This window comes from Cyrtonyx montezumae, unplaced genomic scaffold (genome assembly GCF_038088225.1).
Source record: "Cyrtonyx montezumae isolate F1298 unplaced genomic scaffold, pur_monq_1.0 scaffold_25, whole genome shotgun sequence".
Lineage (NCBI taxonomy): Eukaryota > Metazoa > Chordata > Aves > Galliformes > Odontophoridae > Cyrtonyx > Cyrtonyx montezumae.
The window spans coordinates 16,148,673-16,174,138 of NW_027071992.1; the positions used below are offsets into that span (position 1 = coordinate 16,148,673).

Here is a 25,466-nt window from a genome sequence, read left to right on the forward strand (position 1 = left end):
AGGCCCACGTCTCTCCTGTGCTGAGCACTCCAGCTCTGGACGCGGTGCTCCAGGTGAGGTCTCACAGCGCGGAGCAGAGGGGCAGGATCCCCTCCCTCTCCCTGCTGGCCGCGCTGCTTTGGATGCAGCCCAGGATCCGGCTGGCTGGCTGGGCCGCGAGGGCACACTGCTGGCTCACGCCCAGCTGCCATCCACCAGTACCCCCAGGTCCTTTCCAGCAGGGCCGTGCTCTGTCCCTACATCCCCGGCTCATACTGGCACTGGGGGTTGCAGCGCCTTGCACTCGGACCTGTTGACCCTCAGGAGGTTCACCTGGGCTCACTGCTGAGCCTGCCTAGGTCTCTCTGGATGGCATCCCATCCCTTGAGTGTGTTGACCACACCACACAGCTTGGAGCCATCCACAGACTGCTGAGGGTGCACTCCATCCCACTGTAGAAGTAGTTGATGACAATATTAAAAAGCATCAGTCCCAGTATTGACCCCTGAAGGACAGCACTCATCACTGATTTCTAGCTGGACATGGATCCATTGAAAACCACTCTTTGGGTACAGCTTTATGTGAAAGAATCTTCCACATTCTGCATTCTTGGGGACCCAGGATTTTTGTGGGTTTTTTTTTTTTTTCCTATAGATATGACACTAAGAATTTCCCAGTGATCCAAGGCTTCACCACAGAGAATCCAGTGATGTCCAGCCCACTTGGTTTGCCTTGATAATCACAGAATCATAGAATGCATTGGGCTGGAAAGGACCTCAAATAATCTAGTTCCAGCTCCCCTAAGCATTTATCCAACTTCAATCACAGCAGTGAAAGCCCACCTCCAAAGTGATTGTAGATGGAGGGATGGATCATATTTAGTGCCAGGTGGCAGACCAAGAGATGTGCTAGGGGTACTGCCATGGAGCTCAGCCTGGTCACATACAAGAGACTTCCCTGACACTTATCATTTCACTCTGATTAACATTACCATTCAAAATGAAGAGGAAAATGCAATGCACTCAGCAAACAGATGAAACCACCAACAAGGCTGTTCCAGGGGATGCAGGTCAGTAAGGACCAATCAGACACTGAAAAGATGTGACTGGGAGCCAGCAATTATGGGACTATCCTTCTCTGCATGGGAACAATCCTTTACTGCATGAGACAAAGCACGACTTGCAAGTCACTCATTCCCACATTGGGCAGCTTAGGAAAAGCCATGGAAATGTTTTAGAGGGAGAATCCTTGTGAAAGAGGCTAAGCTGTGCTGTCAGTCAGCCAATGCACTGTGGAAGAATGGGCTCCCACTGCTCCTCCTGCAGGAGGGACCCTCTCAGTGAATGCAACAGAGAGCATTCACGTTTTCACCCTGACAGCAAAGCAGTAAGGTGGAAAAAAAAAATAATATACGTGCTTTTTTAAATTAAAAACACTGTTATTCAGTGAAACTTGGAGCATTGCCATAGGGAATTCCTGTAACATCAGTTCAAAAAAAAAAAAAAAAACATCCCTGAAGAGCCGATGACCCCAGCGGAGCGCACGGTTTGGGCATCCCACGCCCCTCCGCACTCCGCCGTTTCTCCCCGGGCGAGCCCCGCATCCTGCTCGGGCCCAGCCCCGCGGGGCACCCCGCCAGGCTCCTTAGCATGCTGCTGCTGTTGCCGAGGAGCAGCGAGCGGCCGAGGTCGGCTCCAGCCCGGCTCGCCGTAGGGTTGCTCGTACGGGATAACGCCCAGCGGGACCGCGTCCCGACGCTGACGCTTCGCTGATATACCTGCTGCCAAAGGCTTCAGCGCTAGGACAAAAGAGGAGATATCTCCTCCCGGCAGGCTTTTTCTGCCTTGAATGACAGAAGGGGCTCCCGAGGCTCCTTTCCCGCCGGAGCTGGGACACAATGGAACTTTTCAGGCTGAGTCTGAGTTGCATTTGCCTCCTGCCTTGGCTTGAGGGTAAGTTACTCTTCCTTCGGGGTAGACAGAAAAGGGAGAAGTGAAGCACCTCTCTAAGCATAACCCAGTTTCTTGCTGAAATGCTTTGGCTGCAAAGATCTAAGTCCAACACCTGTAAAACAGGTGCCTGCAGGTGCACTTCAATTTTAAAATAGAGTTTAACACAAGTGTTTAAGGAGGCTGCTCGTGCAAGGCACTGCAGCATCAGTCTGACCACTTTTAACAGCAAGTCAGGCAAACTGCGGGTGAATATTAATGGGTGCTGGTTTTCTTGTCCTGTCCTGGTGTCAGGCAGTGGAAAAGGGGACAGGACCCTGTGGAGGTCAGTGGGCAACAGGCTGTGCTGGGGACCCCGTGACACTGAGCATCCCACAGATCACACTGAGCTCCAGTGGGTGACAGCCTATGGCCAAGGTCACTGAAATCCAGCATCCTGCAGGCACAGGAGGATTTGGGAGCCAAACAGTCTGGGGAGATGAGGGAAGAAGGAGCCTTGGCAAGTAGCATCCTTCAGAGCCGGAGAGATGTTCCCCAGGAACGATCCCTCCATCTGGCCCACCTGTCATAGGCAGTGGGGCAGCAAAATTCCTGAAATAATAAATAATTCTTTTTTTTTATTTTGCTTTTCTGCCTGAGGATGCAGGCTATTGAAAGTGCTTCACCAAAATAAATCCCTGAAGTGTTTCAGCACTCATTCAGCCCCTGAAGCTGTAAGAACAAGAGACCTGTGGTTTTACAAGCTGCATGCTCAGAGATTTTCAGGCTCCCTAGACAACAATTTTGGCTTTGCAGCTAGGTTTTTATTCCCTGAAGACAACCCTCAGGCTGGCAAATGATTTATTTTGCATCTTAAACCCTCAGTTACAGTAAATCCAGCAAATTCCATGTCTCCTTTTTAAGCCCCAGACTAAATGCATGCATTTTGCTGTACCTGTGAAAAATGAGATGTGCATCAGGAGGTCAGGGCAGGAACAGGAGATGTTGGGATGTTAGGACTGCAGAAAAGAGGTAGGGATCTTGCTCTTTCTCCCCTCGTGCTGGGAGATAGGAGAGCTTTGCTGCTGTCACCCAACAAGAGCCCCACAGCTATTTTATCAGTAAATTAAGGATCGCCACAGGATGTTTCTCATCAAATTTCTGTTCCTTTCCAGTGAAATGAATTTGATGTAATTGCATGATTAGTTGCTGCATTTCAGCTAAACCACTAATAAAACCACAGGAGTTTTGCAAGAATGGAATACATCTCTCCAGTGTCTGGCAGTGCACTGAGCAGGACAGAGGTGCTCACTCTTGGCATACGTCAGAGGGTTCATTTTCCTGCTGGAAAATGGGAATCCTGGAATTGCTGAAGCTGCTTCTGACAATGGTAGCTTTGGAAATTCCCTGCCAGCTGTGAGGGAGCTGAAGTGCCCTCCTGCAAAGTGAAGCCTCACTGCACCCCAGCAGAGCATGATCCTGTGCTTGTGAGACCAGACAGAAAATTGCAAACAGAAAACTGCTGAAATAATGCCACATTTCACACTGATGCCTTCAAGGGAGCTGACCATTGCAGTTCTCCCACAGCAACCCCTGGAGAGATGCACTCCTTTCCCCAGTTTGTGCTTCTGGCTGCTCCCAACCCACTGTTCCCTCTAAGCATCACTTGTGGAAAGGGCATAAAGACAAATGGTGTCCAGTATTTCCCCTTCCCCGCACATTTTTCTAGCCTCCAACTGTTTTCTGCTCAGGGGATTTCCTGACCTTAACTATTCAGTGTCTACCAGATGCCTCTCCTCAGCCTGCATGGAATCTGCTGTATGGCAAGGATGCTGTGTGCATGAAGCCATCTCCTCCTCAATGCTCTCAGCCTTCTCCTGGCACCCCCAGTTTCTTTTGGGGCTGGTTCCCGGCCAGTCAGCCCCTACCCATTCTGTATGACCTTCCTGAATTACTTCCTCCATATCCTCCTCCATAGACTGGTTTTCCCCACATACATCCACTTTTTGGCCTCACTGACATTGTCTTCTCATCAATTACCCATGTGTGTTTCCACACTAAAACTTTCCCTTTATTTCTATGACTGCTCTGGTATTGTAGATACTTGGCCAAAAGTGCCAGTGGGAAAAGCTATGAAGACTTGTTGTTAAAAAAAAAATAATAAGATATTTCCTAAGAAAACTGCAACTGTCATGAAAAAACCACAGGGCAACGTTGTTGCTAGAAGCAACAGCTGGAAACGAGTCTTGGAGTATCATGTTGCTGGAAAGTAATCTAAATAATGAGTGCAGAACAAGAAGTATTTGCAGTCAGGTACTTGCACTGACAAGCAATTTGCCAGCTAATTACTGGCATTATCAGTAGGCTTTGTTGACTTTTCTATAAAAATGACATGACTTGATGAGAACTAATCTGTTGTCTCAAGTGATGGAAATTGTGCATCATAAACCCAGAGTTGCCAGGTAGCTGCTCATTCAGCTCCAGGTCTGCCTGTGCTCCATCTAACAAAAAAAGTGAAAAAAAGTCTACAAAGGAGTGATCCCAGATTTAAATAATGACAGAGATTTCCAGAACTACCCCATTCACTGATTTCCACCAAGAAAAGTCCAATGAATCAAAGGACAGAAGTTCTCAAAACTTTGGAGCTGTCACCATCGGACAAATGGGAGAGAATGTGTGAGAAAAATAATGGTAAAAACAAAATAAGTGCAAATTATGACCTAATAACAGCTGTGCAGTTCAGCTACCTGGTTTGGCAGCTGGGCAGCATGAGCAGCATCTGAATCCTGCCTGGAAGTTGCCGTCCCCTGTTCCTCAAATAGGCAGTGATTTGTGTCAGTCTGCATCCTGCAGGAGAAAGCCACATCCTGAATCATTCTGCAGGTCCTCTACTGGTTTCTAAGAGACCACTCAGGAGCAGCAATCTTGATTTGTATTTTGTTAGTGCAGGCCAAGGATTGGAGGGTAGATCCAGAAAGTAACTGGGAGTCAGATAGGTGGATTTTCAAATTGACATATGAAAGTTTGTTGAGGGCACAGATCATGATTAAAGTGAATGGGATGGTTTTTTGCAGCCACACTTCAAAAGCAAAACAGACCTTCCTATGGGAACACCTAGCTGTGCTCTATTTACTTGGAAAAGAGTCTTTTGACTGTTCAGTCCCCTTTTTATACTCCAGTTTTCAGAAGTACCCAAAGAGAAAAGCCATGCTGTGAGTACATCATCAGCCTACTGAGCTCTTCTCAGGCCAGTCCCTAACCCATGCCTTGCTGACTGCTGTGGGTCAGGCCTTCACCTGTGTAAACACACAAGCTTTCAGAGGGACTATAATGATTTGAACTACCTCCAGATTTAAGCCAGTTATTCCAGTCTTTCATATACAATAACCCCACTGCAAAAAAAAAGAAGAGGCATTTCTGGAGACTGGATACCTTTGGATCAATGTGATGGCCAACACCATGGCTGTCACTGTGTCTAGGTTTCCCACTTTTGACCAAGTGCATCCAGGTCATCTGCTTCACCCTCCCTATGACAGCAAATTACTTTTTATTTCTTTTTCCTACCACCCTGGGCTGGTCTCCTGCATTGGTGGGACTTTGTAAAAAGGAACTGTTTCTGGGCAGCATCCAAGTCTCCTGCTCACTGACTTTTATTTGCCTGTAACTGACAGCACCTCAAGGTACTTAGTTCAGTTAAATTAAAAGTGATGTTCCTATGAGTGATCTCACAAGGCTATGTTTTGTTCCAGGCTACATCTGCAGGGGAACCTTCCAACCTTAATTGGAACTTCCCTCTGTTTTGTCACAGCATTTTCTCATTTCTATCAAGACCTGCCCTCAGTAGGAGATGGAAACAAACACCACAGGAAAAGCTTCCTCCTGTTCAGAAAAGACATTAGGCCATGTTTTTGCTCATGGCAGAATATGATAGCTTCAGGCATCTCAGCAAATTGCTGCTGTTGCTATGATTCATTCCATGAAAGTCCTTTCAGTCCTCATCCACCATCTTTCTGGACTGCCTGGTTTTGCAGATGCGCTACAATGAGTCAGTAGGAATGCCTCAATTTAATATTAGCCCTGAAATTGAATCCTAATGATAGAAGAGGGTAGTAGATGTGCATTACCAATGTCAGGCACTGGAACAGGTACTAATAATGAGGTTAGATGCCTGTAGGAAGTGAGTTATATATCAGTATCCTGATATGGACTGGTGTTGTTAACATAACCAAAGTGATGTCTGATAAGCTAAAGATGTCTTTCTTTGCATTTGCTGGTTATATTCCTTTCTTTGGGGCTGGAACCCTTTCTGACAGGAGCTAGAAGCTCTCATAGAAGTGTTTTGAGTGAGGACAGAGACCAAAGTTGCTGACAGAGCAACTTGAGAGGATGCGACTCTTCTAAACCCTTATCCGCCCAATGCTCCAAGATCTTTGAGGGACCCTAGTCCTGGGAGAGATGGCATTTTGGTGGAGTTAAACAGGGAGGCAAACATAGGTAACATACACAAGACCAGTGTGGGCCAGCCTGTGCTGCTGAATGCTCCATAGAGATGTGACCTCATTCAGCAGAGCCAGACACACCTGAGCAGGTAATGCCCTGAGTTGCCCCACCATTACCTGATGTTGCACTGCTGTTGCCCTGTTCCCTGGCTGCAGTGCATCTGTAACTGCTGCACTGAGTATGAGTAGAAGGAGCAGCCTGAAGACATTTCTCTGAGCTGTGCTTGCTGCTGCCTGGGTGACTTGGGCAATCCACTGCTGTGATAATACCCAAGAAGACATGGGAGCTCTCATGGGTGAAGGAGTATTCACATGAAGCAATCTTTACAGCAGATGCTGTGGCTGCACAGATGGCTGCCTGCTTTTCGGGACAGGTAGAGGCAGGAGAAGGTGGTTTCCTCACTGTGACTCCACAGTCATTTCTTCCCCAGGAAAAACAGCCACTTGGCAAGCTAACTGAGGAGTATTGTAAGAGTTAGGATCCTGACTGGGAAGGGGAAAAGACACCAATGCCAACACTGGTTCCATGTTTCCAGGTTCATTGCTCACCTGGAGTGTTTTGTAAATCTACACTCACTGTGCTCTGACTTATCCCCTGCTTCTGCAGACCCATTAAGGGGAGAGACAAACCCCAAGTGATGTACATCCTAAATGGCTTTAATCAAGCACTACAGGCACTGCTGTATTAGAGAGAAGACACTTTCCCAGCAATACTGGGGCTACAGGTAACCGAGGCTCTCCTGATGGCATTACCTTAATTAGGAATGTTGCATGGATTTTGCTGCTGGTCCTGCAAGGAACAGCATGTCCCAACAAGGGTGGTTATGACACTAAGAGGCATGGGACTGCATTGACTTGTTTTTCTTTCTTGTGACCAGACAGAGTGGCAGTGTCATAGGATGAACAAGCTGGCATTGAGTGGCTTTGCTCGAAATTGTTTGTTTTGTTTCTAAAAATATAAAGAGGCCAAAATGTTCAAGCATGAGCAGATCAAAGCAGACATCTATTCCAGTTCCACGGATAAGGCTGACATTTTCCAGGGAGACTGAGCACAAATCCTGAGGGTGTAAGCTGGATACCATGCTCTGCATGCTCCAAAATGTTAGGGTTGACAGTCTCATTTGCAGGGCTTCTGGGACTCCACAGTTTTGGGAAAAGAAAAAAATAATTTTCTTCCTGACTTAGGAGTCTCAGTGCCTGATAGGTATCCCAAGGTAAAAGTGTTTCTGCTTTCTTGGTGGCTGTATTGCATATGACCCATGGGGTCATAATGATTACCTTTACCTAACCATAAGTGACTCATTTAGATAGTGAAGTGTGAACTTCAGGAAAGCAATAATGTACTGTGAGCAGATGGTGAATCCAAACAATGGAAGCAGGTTCTCATCTGAATAGGGATCACATGAATCAAAGAATCACCTTGTTTGGAAAAACTTTCAAGATCAGAAAGTCCAAGAGGGTCACAAAGAAAATTCTGCTTATGGTAGCCAGTTTTACAAGATCAAAGTCATGAGAAGCAGCACCATCAGTAGGGAAGATGCTCAGACCACATACTTAGATGTACAAATCTTGAAGGAAAGCACATTGCTTGCAGTGCTGAGCTTCCCTAGCTTGCACATATTTCCCTGGCAGGCAGTCTATCCTGGATATTGAGTAGAACGAGTCTTTGAAAACTGAAATTTGCATAAAACTGGGGTATAAAATATGGAGTATTCCTCCTGGAGAAGAATGTACACAACCAGGGACTGTACACAGGGAACAAAACATAAATCTGCAGTAAATGGCAGGCTCTGGTGGACTAAACAAAACTGAATACAACATTGTTTAAACCTCAAAGAGCTATGTAAACTATTCCTTAAAGCACCCTCAGTACCAAAAGACTGGGTTATGGCAATTATGTCAACCTTGAGAAGGACCTTTGCACAACTTGGGCAACACTGGTCACTGGGTTTGATTTTGGCATCAGATTTATCAGGAGAAACAATGAACAGAAATTGCAGTCAAGACAGACAAGTACGAGAAAAGTCAGTACAGGTCTTGCAGTGGGATCACTAATGTCAGTGATGGCATCAGTGGCTACAAAAACATGGTGAGCTGATCTGGACCTTGTGCTTGTCTTTGCAAAAGGCTTTGATGAAGAATCTTCTGCTTAGGACCTTAAAAACTCAGTCCTTACAGAGGAGGCATTTTACCCACAGGATGGTGACTGATTAAAGCAAGGAACAAAGAGGCGGAATAAGCTGACAGTGATCACAGCAGGGTAAGGTATTTTCAGGCTCTGACAAAGATCAATGGCACAGTGATCTTGGGAAATGGGGTGAATAAATTTTGCTGATAGCACGGAATTACTCAGAATAAGCCAAAGTGAGGCAGGCTGCATGGAGGAGCAGAAGGAACTCATTATACTGATGGAGCAATAAAATGGTTATTGAACTTCAGAGTCGAAAACACAATGTAATGTACATGGGAAAAATCATTTTAATTACAGATACCCAGTGATGCTCTGTTAGCTAGTTCATACAGCTTGAGAAGGAAGAACTGAAGTGCTTGCAGATATCTCTCGTTTGCTCTCTTTACTTGTCTGATTTTTACTTTCTTCCTCTACAAACAAATGCTGATGTCCAGCATTGGAGACAGGATGAGGTGTTCAGAAGATACTTCATCTGACCCATTAGGTTCTCGCATTCCCATTACATTTTTATGTAGCTTTCAATTAATCACTTCTGAGATTAATTTATCTCAGTTAAAATGAAGCAAAGTGTTTCTGAGAATCCTGCATTTCAGCTCCTGAAAATAAACAGCTTGGTGGCAGGAGGAGTGGGGAGGGGATTGTATTTATCCCTTTGGATTTTCTAAAGATTATGGGAGATTAATTGAGACATTTTGATAAATGAGACATTTGGATAAATGAGACATTTCTCCTGCCATTGGAAGTCAGCAGTATCCTGTTTTTGAGGCAGAAATTCAAGCCTAGGGTGCACTGAACATTTTTATCCAGCCCTCACTAAGAAATAAAGAGGACTGGACTCATGTCCTACCCAAATATCTCCCAAAAAATTTAATTGCCATTTAGGAACCTGCTCTTGGCAGGAATTGCCTGGGTTGGTGACAATCTCAGGTCCACAAAACTCAGTTGCCAGCACGGAGACATCCAGCTTTCTCTCAGAGAAGGTACAGGAGCTGTACCACGCTTTCTGCCTGCTTCTCCCCATACACTGAGACCTGACCAAAAAGCCTGAGGCTGTTTCTGATTTAGCAGCCCATAGACACTATTAATCTAGCAGACCCCTAGAATTTCCTGAAAGAAAACATGAGAGTTCTTTTAAGTTATTGTTCCTACTCTTGGTATTGTGTACCGGCTCCTGTTTACACTGTCATTATATTTTTTCAAATATTGAGCCAAATACATGCTGCCAAAGAAAAGTATTGTTCCTTGGTTTGGGAGGGGAAATTGTGCAGAAATAGATATTTAGATAAACATTGGTCTTCTTGTCTAATACCGTTTTCAGTCTCCTCTTTATACTCAGTAGTGTATGTTGTCAGGGTTTTAAGACTGTGATTCCTGGGGAAACATTAAAAATGTCACTGCAGGAGCTCAAAGTTACTACTTGTTAACTGTAAGCCTAAAATATCTCTGAGAATGTCGAACCTGAACCAGTTCTTTCTATCTCTCAATCTGCAACTTGGGCATGAAATACACAACAGGAAGGAGCTACATCTGTGCCAGCAACATTTGGTTTTGCATTTAACATTATGCTCAGGATGTTCACAGGCCACACCTGTTGATTTTATACTGAAAGTAGATATAATTGTCCAGCTAACAGGATGATATCCATCCCAACTCACCAGAAATGCTGAGACTCATTGCTTCTAACTGCAAGAAGCAACTCAGAAACTGTTTCAAGTGACGTGTGCTGTGGGACAGCAGCAACACTTCTTTCAGAGGCACCCTACACAATTGTAAATTCATGTCTGGGGAGTGCAGACCGATGTCAGGTGTACTAAATCCAAGTTTAGTTTGATATTTATTCCTAGTTGTGTCAGCCAAGTACTTGCAGGCTTCAAAAAGGGTATGGTTTTATCCTAATGTTCCTGCAATAGAGCAAGAAAACACTTAATGGAACAATAGCCTAAGTGTATAAATGGCCTCTGATTGATAACGTTCAGGGATTCAAGGGTTTCAATTGTTTTTTTTTATATGAAAAAACTGAACTAGAGAAGGGTAAAAAAAAATCCAAACCATCCAATTACTTTGAAGGAAGAGAAAGATGGGTACATTTTTCAAGCTATAATCAGTTCAAATACAAATTACACATGTAGAGACAGATATTTCCTGAAGGTACAGATTCCCAAGGACGGAGAGTTTTTTTCCTGTTGTTATATGGGAATTAGTTACACAGCTCTGTCATTGCTTTATTCCTTCCAGTATTGCTCCTCACTTTTTTTGCACTATGAATTTTAGAGAAATGTCATTCTAAGGAGGTTAGGTCAGTGGTTTATGTAGCCAAACCCATCCAGGAAAGGTTCTGTTGGGTTACAACTCCCTTCCCCAGGGCTCTTGCAGTGCCTGGTGCTCAGGAGATGTGTTTGCCTCAAAGATGTACCATATTAAACTGTGCTCTGGTTGTACTGCAGTAGCAGAGGGACAAGGCTTCCTCATCAGGAACACCCGGCTGGAAAAATGCATCCATGTCTCCCACCATGAGGCTGACAGCATCGGGTTGGGTGAGTGCATGCCACATTCCCAGCAGCAGTGGTGGAGCTGGGACCCCACCAGCGGGACCATCACCAACCTCCAGACCAAGCAGTGCCTATCGGCCCGCAGGACATGGGAGCATGGCTTGGCCAAAATGGAGCCCTGCAGGAACAGGGAACACCAAGTGTGGGCCTGCAGCAAGAAGGGGCACTTGACTCTGCAAAGCTTTGGCTTCCACCTCAGCACCAAGGATGGAGGCCACAAGGTCTTTGTCTCAAGGGAGAAGGACAAGTTCAGCAGGTGGAAGACTTTGGAGGATGAAACCATCTGTGCTGCTGCTCAGAGAGCTGCCCTGAGGCCCGCTGAACCAATGCGAGGAGTTGTAGACACACGGGTGTGGATATATGAAAGTAAGATGAGGTAGAGTTAGAAACAGCTAACAGCTAACCTTGGGCATCATCCAGGCCACCTAACAACAGGCTTTCATCCCTCATTCTAACCCATGGTCACATCAGCCTCATCTGCAGACGTACCAAACAGCCCACACTGAGCCCTGCTGCTTTCTGGGAGCCACTGCTCATTGTTTCCAGAAAGCACGCAATGCCTTGCGGGACCAGGCTTCTAAACATCAGCTGCTTCTCTGATCATGGCCAGAAGTCAAGTATTTTGGATATTTCATCTGAATCAGTGAAGAATAGCATGTATTTCCTAGATCCTCCCAGTTCCAACATAGCTGACAAAGTCATACATAAGATAGGTGCTTAAGGCTATGATGGAGCATCTGGTACTTTGTATTTGGGGTTATCATTTCTGGTCATATGGAAACTAGAAGCAGCTGAAAACCTCTTTTAAACTTGTGTGAATTATTGAGGAGCTGCAATACTTGAAATAAGAAATTGTTGATCTAGTTTCTGAGCAACACACTGCAGTTGTCACCTGCCAGACTCACAGTGTTCCTGTCACTAATGAAATCACAGATCTAACGTTCATTTCATGCACTCATGATTCTCAGATATGAACCTTGCTCCTGTTGCTTAATGTAATTTGAACTAGACTACTGAGTGCAGCAAATGGTGTGAGGCAGTTAAGAATCACAGAATTGTAGAGGATCTAGAGATCATTGAGTCCAATCCCCCTGTCAAAGTAGGCTCCCTACAGCAGGTTTCACGGGTAGGCATCCAGGCAGGTTTTGGATATCTCCAGAGAAGGAAAATCCACAATTTTCCTGGGCAGCACCATAGAGAAGTTCCTTTGCATATTGGTGTGGAAATTCCTATGCTCAAATTTACAGCCATTTCCCCTTGTCCTTTCCCCACAGACTGCTGAAAAGAGTTTGGCCACGTCCCTTTGACTCCCACACTTAAGATATTTATAAACATTAATAAAATCACCTCTGAGTCTTCTTGTCTTAGAAGAAAGCACTAAGAAAGACCAAAATGAATTGAAAGATCTTTTAACAGTTTTATGGCCTTGGCCTCTGATAAGAGGAAACTAATCCCTGCCTTCATGATTATGTGCTACCCTCTGCCTAGACTGGACAGAAAAAGGGCAGAAACCTTGGTCTTATCATAGTCATGAGTCTTGAACAAAGCAGGTGAACATTGTGCACAGCCATTGCACCCAGGTGTGGCTGTCATCATTTCTCAGATGGCTAGTGAAGCCAACTGCAGGCCACTATAACTGCACCATAATTCATGATCCAGTTCAATTGCCCCTTTCATTTAGTTCACCTGCAAAGGAAGATGATTTCAGGTCTTCTCTTGTGTAGTTGTATCCAGAATCAAGACCTAAAAAATCACACTCAGTTCTTCCTCTCCCCTCCCTTCTTCTACTCCAGGGACCAACAGAGAGACAGTGTTTTTAATGACTTTTCTGTGTTTGTTCACTGTAGGTGACAAGGTTCCCAGTCTTGCTCAAAGGAAATTATTTCCCTCATATGAAGGTTTGATGGCCTCTGAGAGATTTTCAGCTTTGCAGAAAAGAATAAAGAAAAAATGTGATGAATTTTGTTGGCATAAGCAAATGGATTAAGAATAAGCCTATGACGCAAAGAAGTTGTATCTAATTGGAAACAGAAGAAAATATGAGAGCTTTTACAGCTGTCATGTAGACAAGATGGCTGTTTAACTGATGTTTTTAATAAACCTACTAGAAAGTTAACGTGTAATTATCACAGACCAGTAGTCACAAGTGTTAATGTTTGTTTAGCATGAAGGTAAATACAGCAAATAAAAATTAAATACTATAATAGGCAAGCTAAATATAGGCCAGGACATGCGTACGACATTTAAGATATGGGAAAAAGGCATGTGAAAAGAGCATTTACATTCCCTGAGGCAATGTTCCTGGCAGTCCAGGGCTGCCTCTGAGCCAGGCTCCCCAAATAAGCAAGGGTAAACACAGGACAGGCTTTAAATCAGATTGCACTAGTGCACCCTGTGCAAACTGTCAATTTTCTTACCAGCTCCATAGGAGACCTCGATTTCTTGCCACGGATCAGTGCAGGAGAGTGTTTTGCTGCCACAAGATTTTCCACAACTTCCCCTCTAGCAGTAGTTGCTGTCCCACACTCTACCTATGCTGTAAGCTTGGCAACCCAAAAGTTGTTGTTGAGCTTTCAGCCATTTTGCTGCCTCTGACAGCTTGCCAACACATAGAAACACCTGCTGTTGGTCAGAGCTTGTTCTGCGTCAGACCCTCTGTAGTTCTTTAGCTCTGATTACTGCAGCAGCAGTGTCTGGAAGATATCGTGCAAACCCATCTGATAAATAAGCTTTTCCTCCTTCACTTGCACTCCAACGATATCTAGAGCAAAGTAGGGCTCTCTAGCCTCTTCAGAAGACAAAGGACAGCCTACCAGCTGTGACCTTTTCATTCAGCCAAAAAACTCTTTGCTATCTAGATTTCTCAAATAATCAGCAACATTCGATATCTGGAATCATACTTGGCTTACTTGCAAGAGATAAGGACTGTTTTCCACCCTTTTGTGCCCATTTCTTCATCTGCTGTGTTAGTAGTGCCTGTTGTAACACTTAGCTGTAGTTCAGTTTGCTTCCTCCTCACAACCCCTTAACTTCTGGTATTGCATACATGCTTTCAAGACTAATTACCTTACCCTGTGCCAGAAAATAAACTGTTCCAGCTTTGAATTCAGTCTTGAGAGTTCATTTATTCTTTGAAACCCAAGAGAACTGAAGGCCTCTGGTATACAGCAAAAGGTGACTGCTATTGTGCTGCATCCCATTTGCCTTGCAGGGTTAGGACTAAGATGGCAGGGCAGAGTTTCTTTCCCTTGCTGGGCACTGAATGCATTCATGTTTCTGTACAAAAAATGAATCATAACTACACACAACTTTGTTTTATTTCCTGCCAAGCTAAAACCATCGACTCATCAAAGACTGATGCCATGGAGAGAGAATCTTCCATGGGCTTGACTGACCCACCTCTGGTGAATAAATTGAACAGCACCGTGGTTCCTGTGAAGACCAAACAGGCATACCTCCCAGAACATGAGGGTGAGCACTTTTCTCTTCTGAATGCATATAGAAGAACTGCAGGAGGGAAAGTGTGGGCAGCATCTAGCAATTACTCAAGTTTTTCCTCAATAGTGATAAGTACCTGGGTACTTCTGAAGGACTTCCATGTATATTCCTGAGAGATTCAAGACTGCTTTCACAAGGAATGTTAAGATATTTTCCTTGATGAGTGGTTCAGCCTATGGCCATAACCTTAGTCTGAAGGTACAGCCACAGGATGTGCTAGGAGCAAAGAATATCTGTGGTTGAGTGTATCTATCAAACCATCTCCTCCAAAAACTGGAGCAAGACAGGGAGACATTGAGGAACAAGCCTTTTACCCTTACTGACTCCATATGAATGGCTACAGTTTAGCTCAGGAAGAAATCAGAGCTTCCTTTGGGAACCTGTGTCTTTCTGCTTCTTCCCCCAGATGTGTTGTACAATCACTCTAAGAAGCATCATGGAAATCGAGGGAAAACCACTGGGGCTAGGCTTGCAGGTACGTCCAGAGTTCAACAAAGCACAGAGAACAGCTGGATAGAAGCTCATCAGTGCCACTGAATTTCTTATCAACTGCAGTTATGTGACGCTAGATCCTGCTGAGGACATTTGGTAGGGAACAAGAACCCCAAACTACTTAGCAGAAATGCTCCTTTGAAAGATAAAGCAAATCTCCCCAGGCCCAGAGTACAGAAATAAGTGAAAACATTCAAATACTTCATCCCAGTTCACCATGAGCAATACAAATATGCACTGACGAGTGCCTTTCCTCAGCCTTTCTTATTTTTTGTCGGAGAGCTGCAGAATAAGGATGTATGAGTAGCTGTCATCTTCCAGGCAAGAAATAAAATCTTTCTATGGCCAGTTTCAACAGAGGGATACTGTGCAACTTAATGCAGCTGTACTGCTTTGCTGTTATTAAAAATCAGTTTTCCTGTTACCTGCTAAGTCTGCAGGGACATTTGATGTGTTTTTGCGGCAACACTGGCTATTGTATAAGAACAGGGACAGGCACAGCATGATTGTTTTCTATTGCATCCTCCCAGGCACCAACTGGAAGACAGCAATGCTAGTCCTCAGCCCCTTGGCATTCATTCTGGGATTAATAATACTGACACTCAATGTTCATTACAACAAGTAAGTTACATTATGGTTTTTCACTCTGTTACCACTGTTTGGCATTTCAGAACATGGCTGTGCTCACCCAAGATGTCACTGATGATTTCTCCTCTCTACTATTCTCTTTCCTACTCACTATCCCATGCAAATGCTGCATTTGGCTATCTCTTTCCTATGCATATAATTACTGAAGGATTAAGGGAATCTGGGCATGATGGTTGCTGATTCAGTTTATATGGAAAAGCAACAAAGAGATAGGCAGAAACAATTACATACCCTTGTCTCTTTTACCCCAGGAAGAAGAAAATCCTCTCTGCTCTGAAGAACCCCCCAGCCAGCAGCAGCAGAGCTGATTTACGGGAGACATCTCCCTTACAAAGATGTCCCCATCCATACCTTCCACCATCCCGTTCCCCTTCCTTGCGGCATGGAGAGATACTCATTGAGTGGAAAGATGGAACTGTCACTCCTCTTTTCGATAATGCCAACTATCAGGTGGACTAGCTCTGAAATAACACAACTGCTGTTTCATTGCTTGCTGCTCTGCACCATTCTCACCAGAAAGCATCCATAACGAACCTCCTCCCAGGCATTACCATTTTGATTGGTAGTTGTAAGAGGAGGGTTTTTTTTCCTTTCCTTTAAACACTTGAGGACAATCAATCACCCTATGCAGCACAAGGTTGAAGCAAGCAGAGCAGACTTCTGTTTAGACACCCAATGCCTAAATCCTTGGTTTTTCTAGGTAACGAAGCCCAAATTTATCAAAAGGAAGCTGGCATCCTGCCATCCATTGTCCTGAATTTCTAGTTACTGAGCATAAGAGAAAGTAAATCCTTGGAGACAAAGTATAATGTGAAAACACAAGCTCTGGTGATCTTTTTAAGTTTAAACTAGCTGCCAACAGTCACAGAAGGCTGTCAATTACTTTGTCAATGTGTGAACTTAACTAATAAGCACTGTCTTTGGGACTCAAAGATGAATCTGCTCTAGACTATCTTCCAAAATACTCTCCCCACTAAGTTAAGACAGCAAATCATTTTTCAAAGTTAAAAAATTGCACTCCATTCCTCTCTGTATCACTGCAAGAGTCCTGCTGAGTATCTGCCTCAAAATACATATTTATGTGTTTAAGATTTATTGAACCTTATTATAATACACATCCTTTTCCTTTGTGTAGAATGACAAGTTAATGGTGCTGCTTGTTGGGGATATTGTCTAGCCATTTTATACCAGTTTCAGTCTGATTTCCTGTAGTCACATTGAAGAGTCAATGAATACATACAATCCTCACATCTAGAGTAGAAATAGTTTTTGTTGTTAGTGGCTTTTCTTTTTTTCTAGAAGACATTCTTCAGCTTCTACACTTCTTCCATAATTATCTGCAATGTGTCACACTCAATTCTGATATTTACTCAATGAAACTTGCAATGTCTTAGTGCGTTTCTTATATTCATGAATTTATGCCTTCCTTCTTGCTGATCTTATAGTGTTGTAAATTGTAATCACAGCAATAAATCAGCAATTATCTGGAGAAAGAAATACTAAAACAGGAAATTACAAGTATGAGTTGCCATCACTGTATTTGTTCAGTAGTGCAATAGAAACTTACCTCTTACTTAAACAATATTTCTCACGTTGTTTTTTTTTTTTTTCTAAGTGAAGATACGCAATTTAGTGGAGCTTTGACTTCACAAAATCACAGAATACTGAGGTTGGCAGGAGCTCTGGCTCCACCTGGTACAACCAGGACAAGTGGGAACATTCAGAACAGGTCAGGCAGGACTATGTCCAGGCAGCTGTTGGAGACTTCTGAAGAGGAGACTCCACAACCTCTCTGGGCAACATGTGTAATGCTCTGTTACTCACACACCACAGAAGTGTTTCTTGATGTTCAGTCAAAACATTTCATGTTTCAGTTTGTGCTCACTGCCTCTCATCCTACCAACCATCCTACCATGGGTACAACTGAAAAAAATACTGGCTCCATCCCCTTTGCAGTTCTCTATGATTTGATTTTACTTTATGTATGGCAGACAGAAGTTCCCCAAGGAATTTGCCTCCGATCTTATTTTTTTTTTTTTAAACACAGACCCACAGCCTGGTGAAAAGTTAACATCTATATTATTAAGAACTTATCTGGGCTCAAAAAAGAAAGTACAGACCTTCCAGTTCAGGGCGCAAACTCACAGAGGATGGTTATAAATGTCTTCCTCAGGCAGATTATTCTGTTTTTTTACTGGAGCATTTCCCAGATGCTTCTTGGGAAAATATTTCAGTTCTAGACAAGGGCAGAAGAAGCACACTTTCTTCACCAGCAACCGAAAAACACAAATGATGTTCAGACTCAAAATTCTGACTTGCCAACACTTCCCTTGAAGACAAATCCAAAGACTTTCTATACAACTTTCGGTCAGGTTTCCAAATGTGTAAGCATCCTTTTACACACAAGTTATGGGAATACATTCTGTACACACATTGCTCAAAATGCCCACAAGAACGCCTCACCAATTATGCATTTATATTCCTTTTTGTTGTCCAATTAAAATGCTTGACATTCTGTCTATGGATTGCACAGTACTTGCTAACCTGCATAACAGTGATGCACTTTGGGAGCTACACACAGACCAATGCCATTAAAACACATACACGGAGTTCAACAAGTGCTGTGCTTTCCAAAGAAGCAAATATTTGTGTTCACTACTGCTGAATGAGCAAAACAGATGACTTGTTAAAGACGCTTTGTAATTCATACTTTACTTAACATGCAAATCTTTCCCAAAAACATGAAAGCAATAACAATTGTTTGCATAGCACTGATTAAACAGCAGCTTAAACAATAGTATAAAAAATAATACTGTGAAACAGCACAGGCATCTAACAGTTTTCTACTCCTCCCTCTTGCTGGTAGCTATCTTACTCACTGGTTTACTTAGATTATATGCTGGAGACCAAATTTTCCCAGATATGGGCAGGAGGGCTGAAAAATGTGGCTTTTCATCATGAGTGGTCTCAAAGATTAGTTGGATGCCCCCCAGGAAAGACTCTGAAATAGCTGATTCTCCTTAGGGTTGGGGATGGACCACGTGACACTGGGAGACACCCTCTGCTTCCAACCACTAGCTGAATAACAAGTGGAGCAATTGCACAAACCTGTGTGCTGCTCACTCTTTGCCATCACCTGAATGTAATGCTTTTATACAGTGTTCACAGTTGAAATAAAACTTAGCTGTAAAGTGGATTAGCACTGGATTTTACTCATTTTTACATATATGCAAAAAAGATTGCACTTGGAGAAGATTTTTGTAAATAAGTCCATGAGCAGGTAACAGTGATAAACATGACGCTACTGCCAACAGGTGCCAAAGGATGAGTACAACATACCAGGGAATATTACAATACTAAACCGCAGCACATTTTTCAGGCCAGCTATGCTGCTTCTTTGGTACTAAAGGTCTTCACCAGGGCTGCTATGATGCTAATGACCATCTTCCTTCCTGAAGCAAGTAAGAAGACAGAAACAGAGCCCCCTTTCTTATACACATACCTGCTTTATAAAGCAGTAAGGTACAAGTGCTCAGGCAGCAAAAGCTACAGAAGAAAAATGGAATAACGGATTATTATTTTATTTTTTTTGTGGAAAAAAGTTACCTGTGACTCATAAAACTTGTTTTTCTACCCAATAATTAAACAATGCTATCATACTTTTCTGGTATTACTGTACAAAAACACCCAAAGGATTATGAATCATTACTAAAAGAACATTAATGATCATACAAAGTGCTAGCATGTCAATGACAAAAGAGATTTACAGAAAAGCTAATGCAGGTGAAGATGCAGAAGCCAGAAGTACCGCAGAAGCCAGAAGTACCGCCACACACTACTGTAATCATACAGCAGGAGTATCTGCAGCAAAGCAGACTGACAACATGCATGATCCTGCTGCCCCTGTGTGTGCAGCCTGCAGCCAACACTGATGCTATCAAACAGATGCAAGGTCTATTAATCCAGATACTGCATGCAGAAAATGCTCTATTAGGCAGCCATAAATTTCCCTGTCACAGTCACCTGAATAATGTATGGGCAAAGTGTCTGTTAGAGAACAAAAAGGAAGGGAAAGAAAGAACTTCAAGTTTACCATGTAAATACTCTATGTCAACAGTTTACTGAGACTCCTTGGATAGCAACTATTTTCATAATAGAATATTAGCTACGTACATAAATTCATGATACAAACAAACAAGATGAAATTATTTGACAAGTTATCACAGCATATCAGCAGAGGAACTGGGAACAGAATTACTGCTGCCCTATTTGAAATGCAAGATGCAACTTCTGCAGTACACAGTTTATTAATAAAAATCTCCATATGCTCATTTTCACAGCACTACAGAACTGTATCAGCAAGTCAAGAAACATCAAGTGTTTGATTTTCAAAAATATACACAATTATTCAGCCCTTTAAGAAAAAAAAATAGAGAGGAACACAGAGAGACTTTATTAGCTCAGGGTTTCAACTCAGACATCTCAGGCTAACAGTTCAGTCATACCACACTGTTTCAACACTAGCTATAGGAGACAAGAGCATAACCTCTTCAGAAGCTCTAAGTATCCTTAATGAATTTGTACAGGTTTAGAAAAAGAGAGCATGTTTCTGCAGCCATGTACTACTTCTACTGGCTAAAAAAATAAAATAAAACTAATATATATATATATATATATATATGTATTATACTAATATATATATATATCAGGCTGTTTCTCCAGAAATTCTTGTTCTTCACAAAAGCACTTATTTGTTGGAGCTGAGAAATTGATGTACATCTTTCAGTGTTGCTTGCATGTCCTCATATTCTGCAAATTTGCAAGCATCCTCCAGCTTCAGCCAGCGGAAAGCCTGGTGCTCCTCCGAGAGCTTGATTTCTGTGTTAGAATCCTTCACCTCTGCCAGCCAGTAAACAACAGTCTTGGGTTTGCCATGGACAGGATAGTGCAGTTCTTTCCTGTACCCTTCTACAAGAGTGAGCTGACTGGCCTGAAGACCTGCCTCTTCCTGTGTTTCCCTGAAGGCCGTCTGCAAGTCATCCTCTCCTGGATCCACATGGCCTGCCAAGAGCATGAAAAAACAAATCTCCAAGACAAAAACTAAGATTTTGTTTCTTCATTTGACAATTGAAAGACATCAGGAGAGAGAAGAGAGGACACAATAGCTGACAAAGAATCAAACTAGAATAAGAGAACAGAGGTTGCTTTACAAAGACTTATGTATTGATTTTGCTCCTGTGGATTTTACAATTGCTGTTCGAACTGCATCTTCCAAAATGACCAATGGTCTGTTAACATGATAAATCTTTTTTTTTCCAAGCCCTACCCTCCTCTTCTGGAGCACCAAAAGCAAACTAGCTTCCTGCATTTCCTTGTTTTAGCACATCCTAATCCACTAAGAGGTCAATAATGAAAACACTAACTGGAAAAGCAGAACAAATCACGTAAGGGACAAGGTTGCCATGCTTCATACTCTTGAAGTACAGCAACCTTAAGTAAGTCAAATGCTTATGAATCCTGAGCCACCCCAGGAACACTTCAATGCTAAGATTTGGATGCTAAGTTATCAGAGACCACCACGATTTTCTCCAACACTTGGTCATGCAGCAGTTAAGGGTATTTTTATTTTTCTTCCATATTCCTCTGTGAAATATAGCACACCTAAATGTTGGTCCTGCCAGCAGCAGCTGTTCTAGTTCTCTAGGACACCCTATTTGTTTTATGTTGGTTAGGATGAAAGGTGCCATTACAAACAAAGGATAAATATAACATATCCCCAGCTGTTTATATTTTTGTTGAGAAATGTCAGATTCGGTTTTCTCATGAAAGATCCAGACAAGACCATAAATAGAACAAGACAAGCAAGATCTCAAAAAAGCAATGAAACATGACCTGGGAGGATTTAAAGGGAGGAAAAAAAAAAGCTTATTTTTGCTTCTAGTATTCCTCTCTTTTCTATTTAGGTGTCTGCATACAGCCACAACTTATCACAGAGGCATGTATTTCCTCAGGTTTCAGGTACCCAAAGCTACCTTTTAGTACTCAGATTGGTATATGTGAGAAGCTCATTTTGCTTTGCCAAGAAGTCTCTCTCACATCACTATGTATGAGAAGCTTAACCATCCTTTCACATGACACTTTCTCAAATGTAAAACAAAATTCTACTTAAACGATTGTGCAGAAAACAGCATCTGACACTGCATTTGATGTTTTAGATATCTTAGATCAAACGCACTGTAGCTTTAAGTAAAAATAATTTCCCCCTGACTCTCAGCACAGTAAATCTGAGTAAGTACGGCTCAGTAAGTCAAACAGTCTCCTTCTTTTTGAAGGATATACGTATTTCCAAAGCTGGAACTTTTACTAATGGCTGAGAAAAAGAATCCATATAGACTTTCACAACTGGATTTCTTTTATCTTATCCACAGCAAGAGCCCACATAACTTCCACAAACAGTAAGGAACCACAGTTTTTGACAATCATTACCCATCAATACCAAAGATGCAATGAGTTGAGGCAGCAATAAAACTGGAGGTTGGGGTTCAATTTCAACTCACAGGACACAGATGCTACATGCCTGCCAGAAGAGGGAAAGGCAATCAGCACACCTCACTACTGCTAACCTCCAGTCTAAGTTCAACAAGTTTCCAGCTTTGAACAATATACTCTGCCTGCCAGGAAGGAGAAGGACTACTGACAGCGTATCACTGCAGCTTTCAGTTCCTCAGATTCATTTACACTCACACAGTCCCAATATGTTGAGGAGGAAAACAAATCCTATACTTTCTTTTCACCAGACTTGATTTGCTCCAGGTCACAGTTCTAGAAGCAGGGACCAGACTGATGTTTATGTGGAGGGATCCAAGCAAGTGCAGTTTAACTACAAAGGCTGATTAAGAAACTAAGGAAATAAGATATCAGTGTACAGCTGTAGTCATAAGTACACTTGTGTCCTGTGTGCATTTGCAGAGGTGTCAGGAGCCAGTATTAAAAGTTATAATCACATTAAATCTGCATCTCCACTGAAAATAAATTATTGCAACCCTGTACTGCCTTTGAAGAGCACTCACGCTGAAAAGAACATAAAATGTAACAGCTCTTACATTTTTGATCTATAAAATGCTTAACATTATGACCTGAATGCATGAGATGCACATCAGAAACATTTCACTTCCCAGCATGCAAGCACGTTCAGAATTTCTGCATTCCCTGAGAATCTTTGTACATGGATCTCCCCTCTCATAATAGTCATGGTTCTTGGTTTACCAGTAGGTTGTAACCTCTTCTCTTCCAGGCCTTTAGGAGAAGTGTACAGAGGGAGAGGTTTGTAAAGTTTTGTTTATTCCATTAACAGAAGATCACAGCTGATTTTGTTACTAGCTTTCCTCCCCCCCACACTACAGACTCAGAAACTCCTATTTACAAACCATTCAGTGATATGCCTTAAAAAAAAAAAATCAGAAACACAAACTAGTGGGAAGAAACAGTACCGAAACAGTATTTAAGAAGATTTTCAACATATCTGAAATACTTCTATTTTGTGCTTTTCCTGTTATCGGGGCTGCCATCATATACCACCAATTACTGGCTCAGTTGCACAGCCACAGAGCTCACCACTCTGGTGCCCAAAGAACACAAATAGCTGTAGATGCCAGCTGGTTAACTGGCCCCAGAGCTGACCTCAGGAGCACTCAGCCAAACTCACTCAAAAATATTATTCCTGACACATGCAACATTGATGCACATTAACAGAACAAACATCACCTTTGGGGGGGGTCCAGTGATGGGTCCCATAAGATGTCTGAAGGAGGAGGTATTCGATACTGTCAGTAGCCTTAGAAGATGGTGATGGCTGCAGTCTTCTGTAGATTATCAAGCCACAAGCTCTTACAGCCATGTCCCCCACTTAACTGCAAGGAGAGCAGCAGAAGAGCACAGATCAAGTACAAATAACACAGAGCTAAAGCAGACAAGCTGTATTTGTTCAGGAAACGCTCTCAGCACAGGCTGAAAGTCACCCAACCCTTCACAGCTACTGTGTAGATAAACTGCATTTTAGTAAATCCATGAGATGTGAAAACGTAGCACTTTCCTTTAAAAACCAGAAACTCACATAAGACTAAAAAAACCCAAAAGTTCTCAAGAAGCACAAAATATGACTTGTGAACTACTTCTTCACAGTTGCTGTATTAGATGCTACACCAGAGGGAGATAAAATGATAAAGTAAAAGGCAAGCCAGAGATGTAACACTGTGAATTTTTTTCACTGCAAAATTCTAAAGGCACTGTGCAAAGATAATAGCTCAACTTTACTTGGGAGTGGTGCACAGAAGTAACGCCCTGCAGCACAGAATTCTTCAGGATGTCAGCAGCAAAGCTGGGCAACATGATATCAGAGGACAGGCAGACTGTCATCTGGCTTAGACATGAGGCTGATACAGAATTAAAAGCTTCTTAGCATCCAAGTTAAGCACTAATTTGATTTAAATAACAACTACGCATCTCTTAAGTGATAAGTACCGTAAGCAAAAAGCTGTGTAGCCAAGGCAACTGGTTCTCAGAGAAAAAAATCTGGGAGCAATGGAAATGAGAAACCCATTTTAAAGGACAGAGCAACCCCTGGCCTCAGGTGGAACTTGTTATCTTGATAGAACTGCTGTTCTCAATAGATAACACATTTACAAAGCACTGTTTTCCCCATGAATGACCTCAGACAACGAAATAACGTCATTCACCAGCGACAAAGCTTCAGGGCACCCTGCCACCTCGGTTAACCCCACTTGAAGCATTTCAGCGAGATTCCCCATCAGCTGTGCCAAACCCAACCCCGTCCATCCACCACCACAGTCACAATCCCCGGTGCCCGGCGGCCGCTGCCTCACACACAACGCAACCGGGGCGTCAGCACCGCCACGTGGGCGAGCTGGGAAAGGCCGCGCAGCCCCACCGACCCTGCAAAGGACAAACACCCCGCAGGCCGCAGGGCCTCGCAGCCCGGCGCTCCCCTCCCGCGGGTGGGAGGGAAACTCTGAGCGTGCGTGCGAGGCAGGGGAAGGCCAGGCGGTCCCTCAGGCACCGCTGCAGCAGGCAGGATGGCCCTGGGCTGAAGGCGGGGGAGCAGGCCCCGCGGTGCACCTAGAGCTGCACGCCGGCCACAGCCAAAGGGGAAGCGGAAATGGAAGAACGCAGCCCGGAAGTTGATGGGAAGAGAGAACGAACCCCCCTCGGAACGCGGCGCTGCCGGCCCTCTCCTGCTCTTCCAGGGTAGAGAGTGAGCGGGACTAGCGCGATTGACATCCGCCTCAACCAACCAAAACACCCGCCCGCCTCTCCCTCGCTCCCATTCGCTGGCGGTGGGCGCGAGCGTTTGAAGAGGGAAAGGCGCTGTTGCTATGGAGATGTGGCCTAGGCGCCGCCGCCGCAGCGTCCGCGTCTGAGGAGCTGAGGGTGGCGGGCGGTGTCCCCGGCGGGCTGTCCTCGTTCCCTCAGCCCCGTCCCCTCGCATAGGCTCCGGGAAGGAAGCAGAGGTCTGCAAAGGGCGAAACGGAGCGGGTGCTGCGGGCCATGGGCACGCTCAGATCTCATTCCTGGGCCTGGCTGGAGGATCGTTGTTGGCTCTCAGCATGGAGCTGTCAGTAAGTGGCAGACCGCGTGCCCTGTGTTTCCCGAAAGGAATGCCTGC

At 43.7% G+C, this 25,466-nt stretch overlaps 2 protein-coding genes across 3 annotated transcripts; one reads left to right on the forward strand and one right to left on the reverse strand.

Moving 5' to 3' along the window:
* Nucleotides 1–1,663: 1,663 nt before the first annotated feature.
* On the forward strand, nucleotides 1,664–17,813 carry LOC136050909 (uncharacterized). Its single transcript, XM_065740116.1, has 6 exons — nucleotides 1,664–1,931; nucleotides 11,042–11,512; nucleotides 14,477–14,617; nucleotides 15,051–15,119; nucleotides 15,667–15,757; nucleotides 16,036–17,813. Exons 1-6 carry the CDS (start codon nucleotides 1,877–1,879, stop codon nucleotides 16,241–16,243), a joined length of 1,035 nt encoding a protein of 344 aa, XP_065596188.1. The 5' UTR covers nucleotides 1,664–1,876; the 3' UTR covers nucleotides 16,244–17,813.
* A 2,640-nt stretch (nucleotides 17,814–20,453) lies between these two features.
* Nucleotides 20,454–24,466, reverse strand: NUDT2 (nudix hydrolase 2). 2 transcript variants are annotated; one of them, XM_065739730.1, is made up of 3 exons: nucleotides 24,098–24,466; nucleotides 23,549–23,694; nucleotides 20,454–20,845 (listed from the first exon to the last, which is right to left on the reverse strand). In XM_065739730.1, the coding sequence occupies exons 2-3, from the start codon at nucleotides 23,679–23,681 to the stop codon at nucleotides 20,532–20,534; spliced, it is 447 nt and encodes a 148-aa protein (XP_065595802.1). In that variant the 5' UTR covers nucleotides 23,682–23,694; nucleotides 24,098–24,466; the 3' UTR covers nucleotides 20,454–20,531. The 2 variants fall into 2 exon arrangements, with proteins under 2 accessions (XP_065595802.1, XP_065595801.1); XM_065739729.1 differs by having other exon boundaries at nucleotides 23,549–24,466.
* Between the last annotated feature and the right edge of the window lie 1,000 nt (nucleotides 24,467–25,466).

Excerpts from the sequence above, each read along its gene's own strand:
- NUDT2 (XM_065739730.1), bottom strand. The coding sequence starts at position 23,681 with ATGGCTGTAAGAGCTTGTGGCTTGATAATCTACAGAAGACTGCAGCCA. Across the intron at positions 20,846-23,548 it reads TCACTGGACCCCCCCCAAAG|GCCATGTGGATCCAGGAGAG; the intron begins GTGATGTTTGTT and ends TGCTCTTGGCAG.
- LOC136050909 (XM_065740116.1), top strand. The coding sequence starts at position 1,877 with ATGGAACTTTTCAGGCTGAGTCTGAGTTGCATTTGCCTCCTGCCTTGG. Across the intron at positions 11,513-14,476 it reads ACGGGTGTGGATATATGAAA|CTAAAACCATCGACTCATCA; the intron begins GTAAGATGAGGT and ends TTTCCTGCCAAG. Across the intron at positions 15,758-16,035 it reads CTCAATGTTCATTACAACAA|GAAGAAGAAAATCCTCTCTG; the intron begins GTAAGTTACATT and ends CTTTTACCCCAG.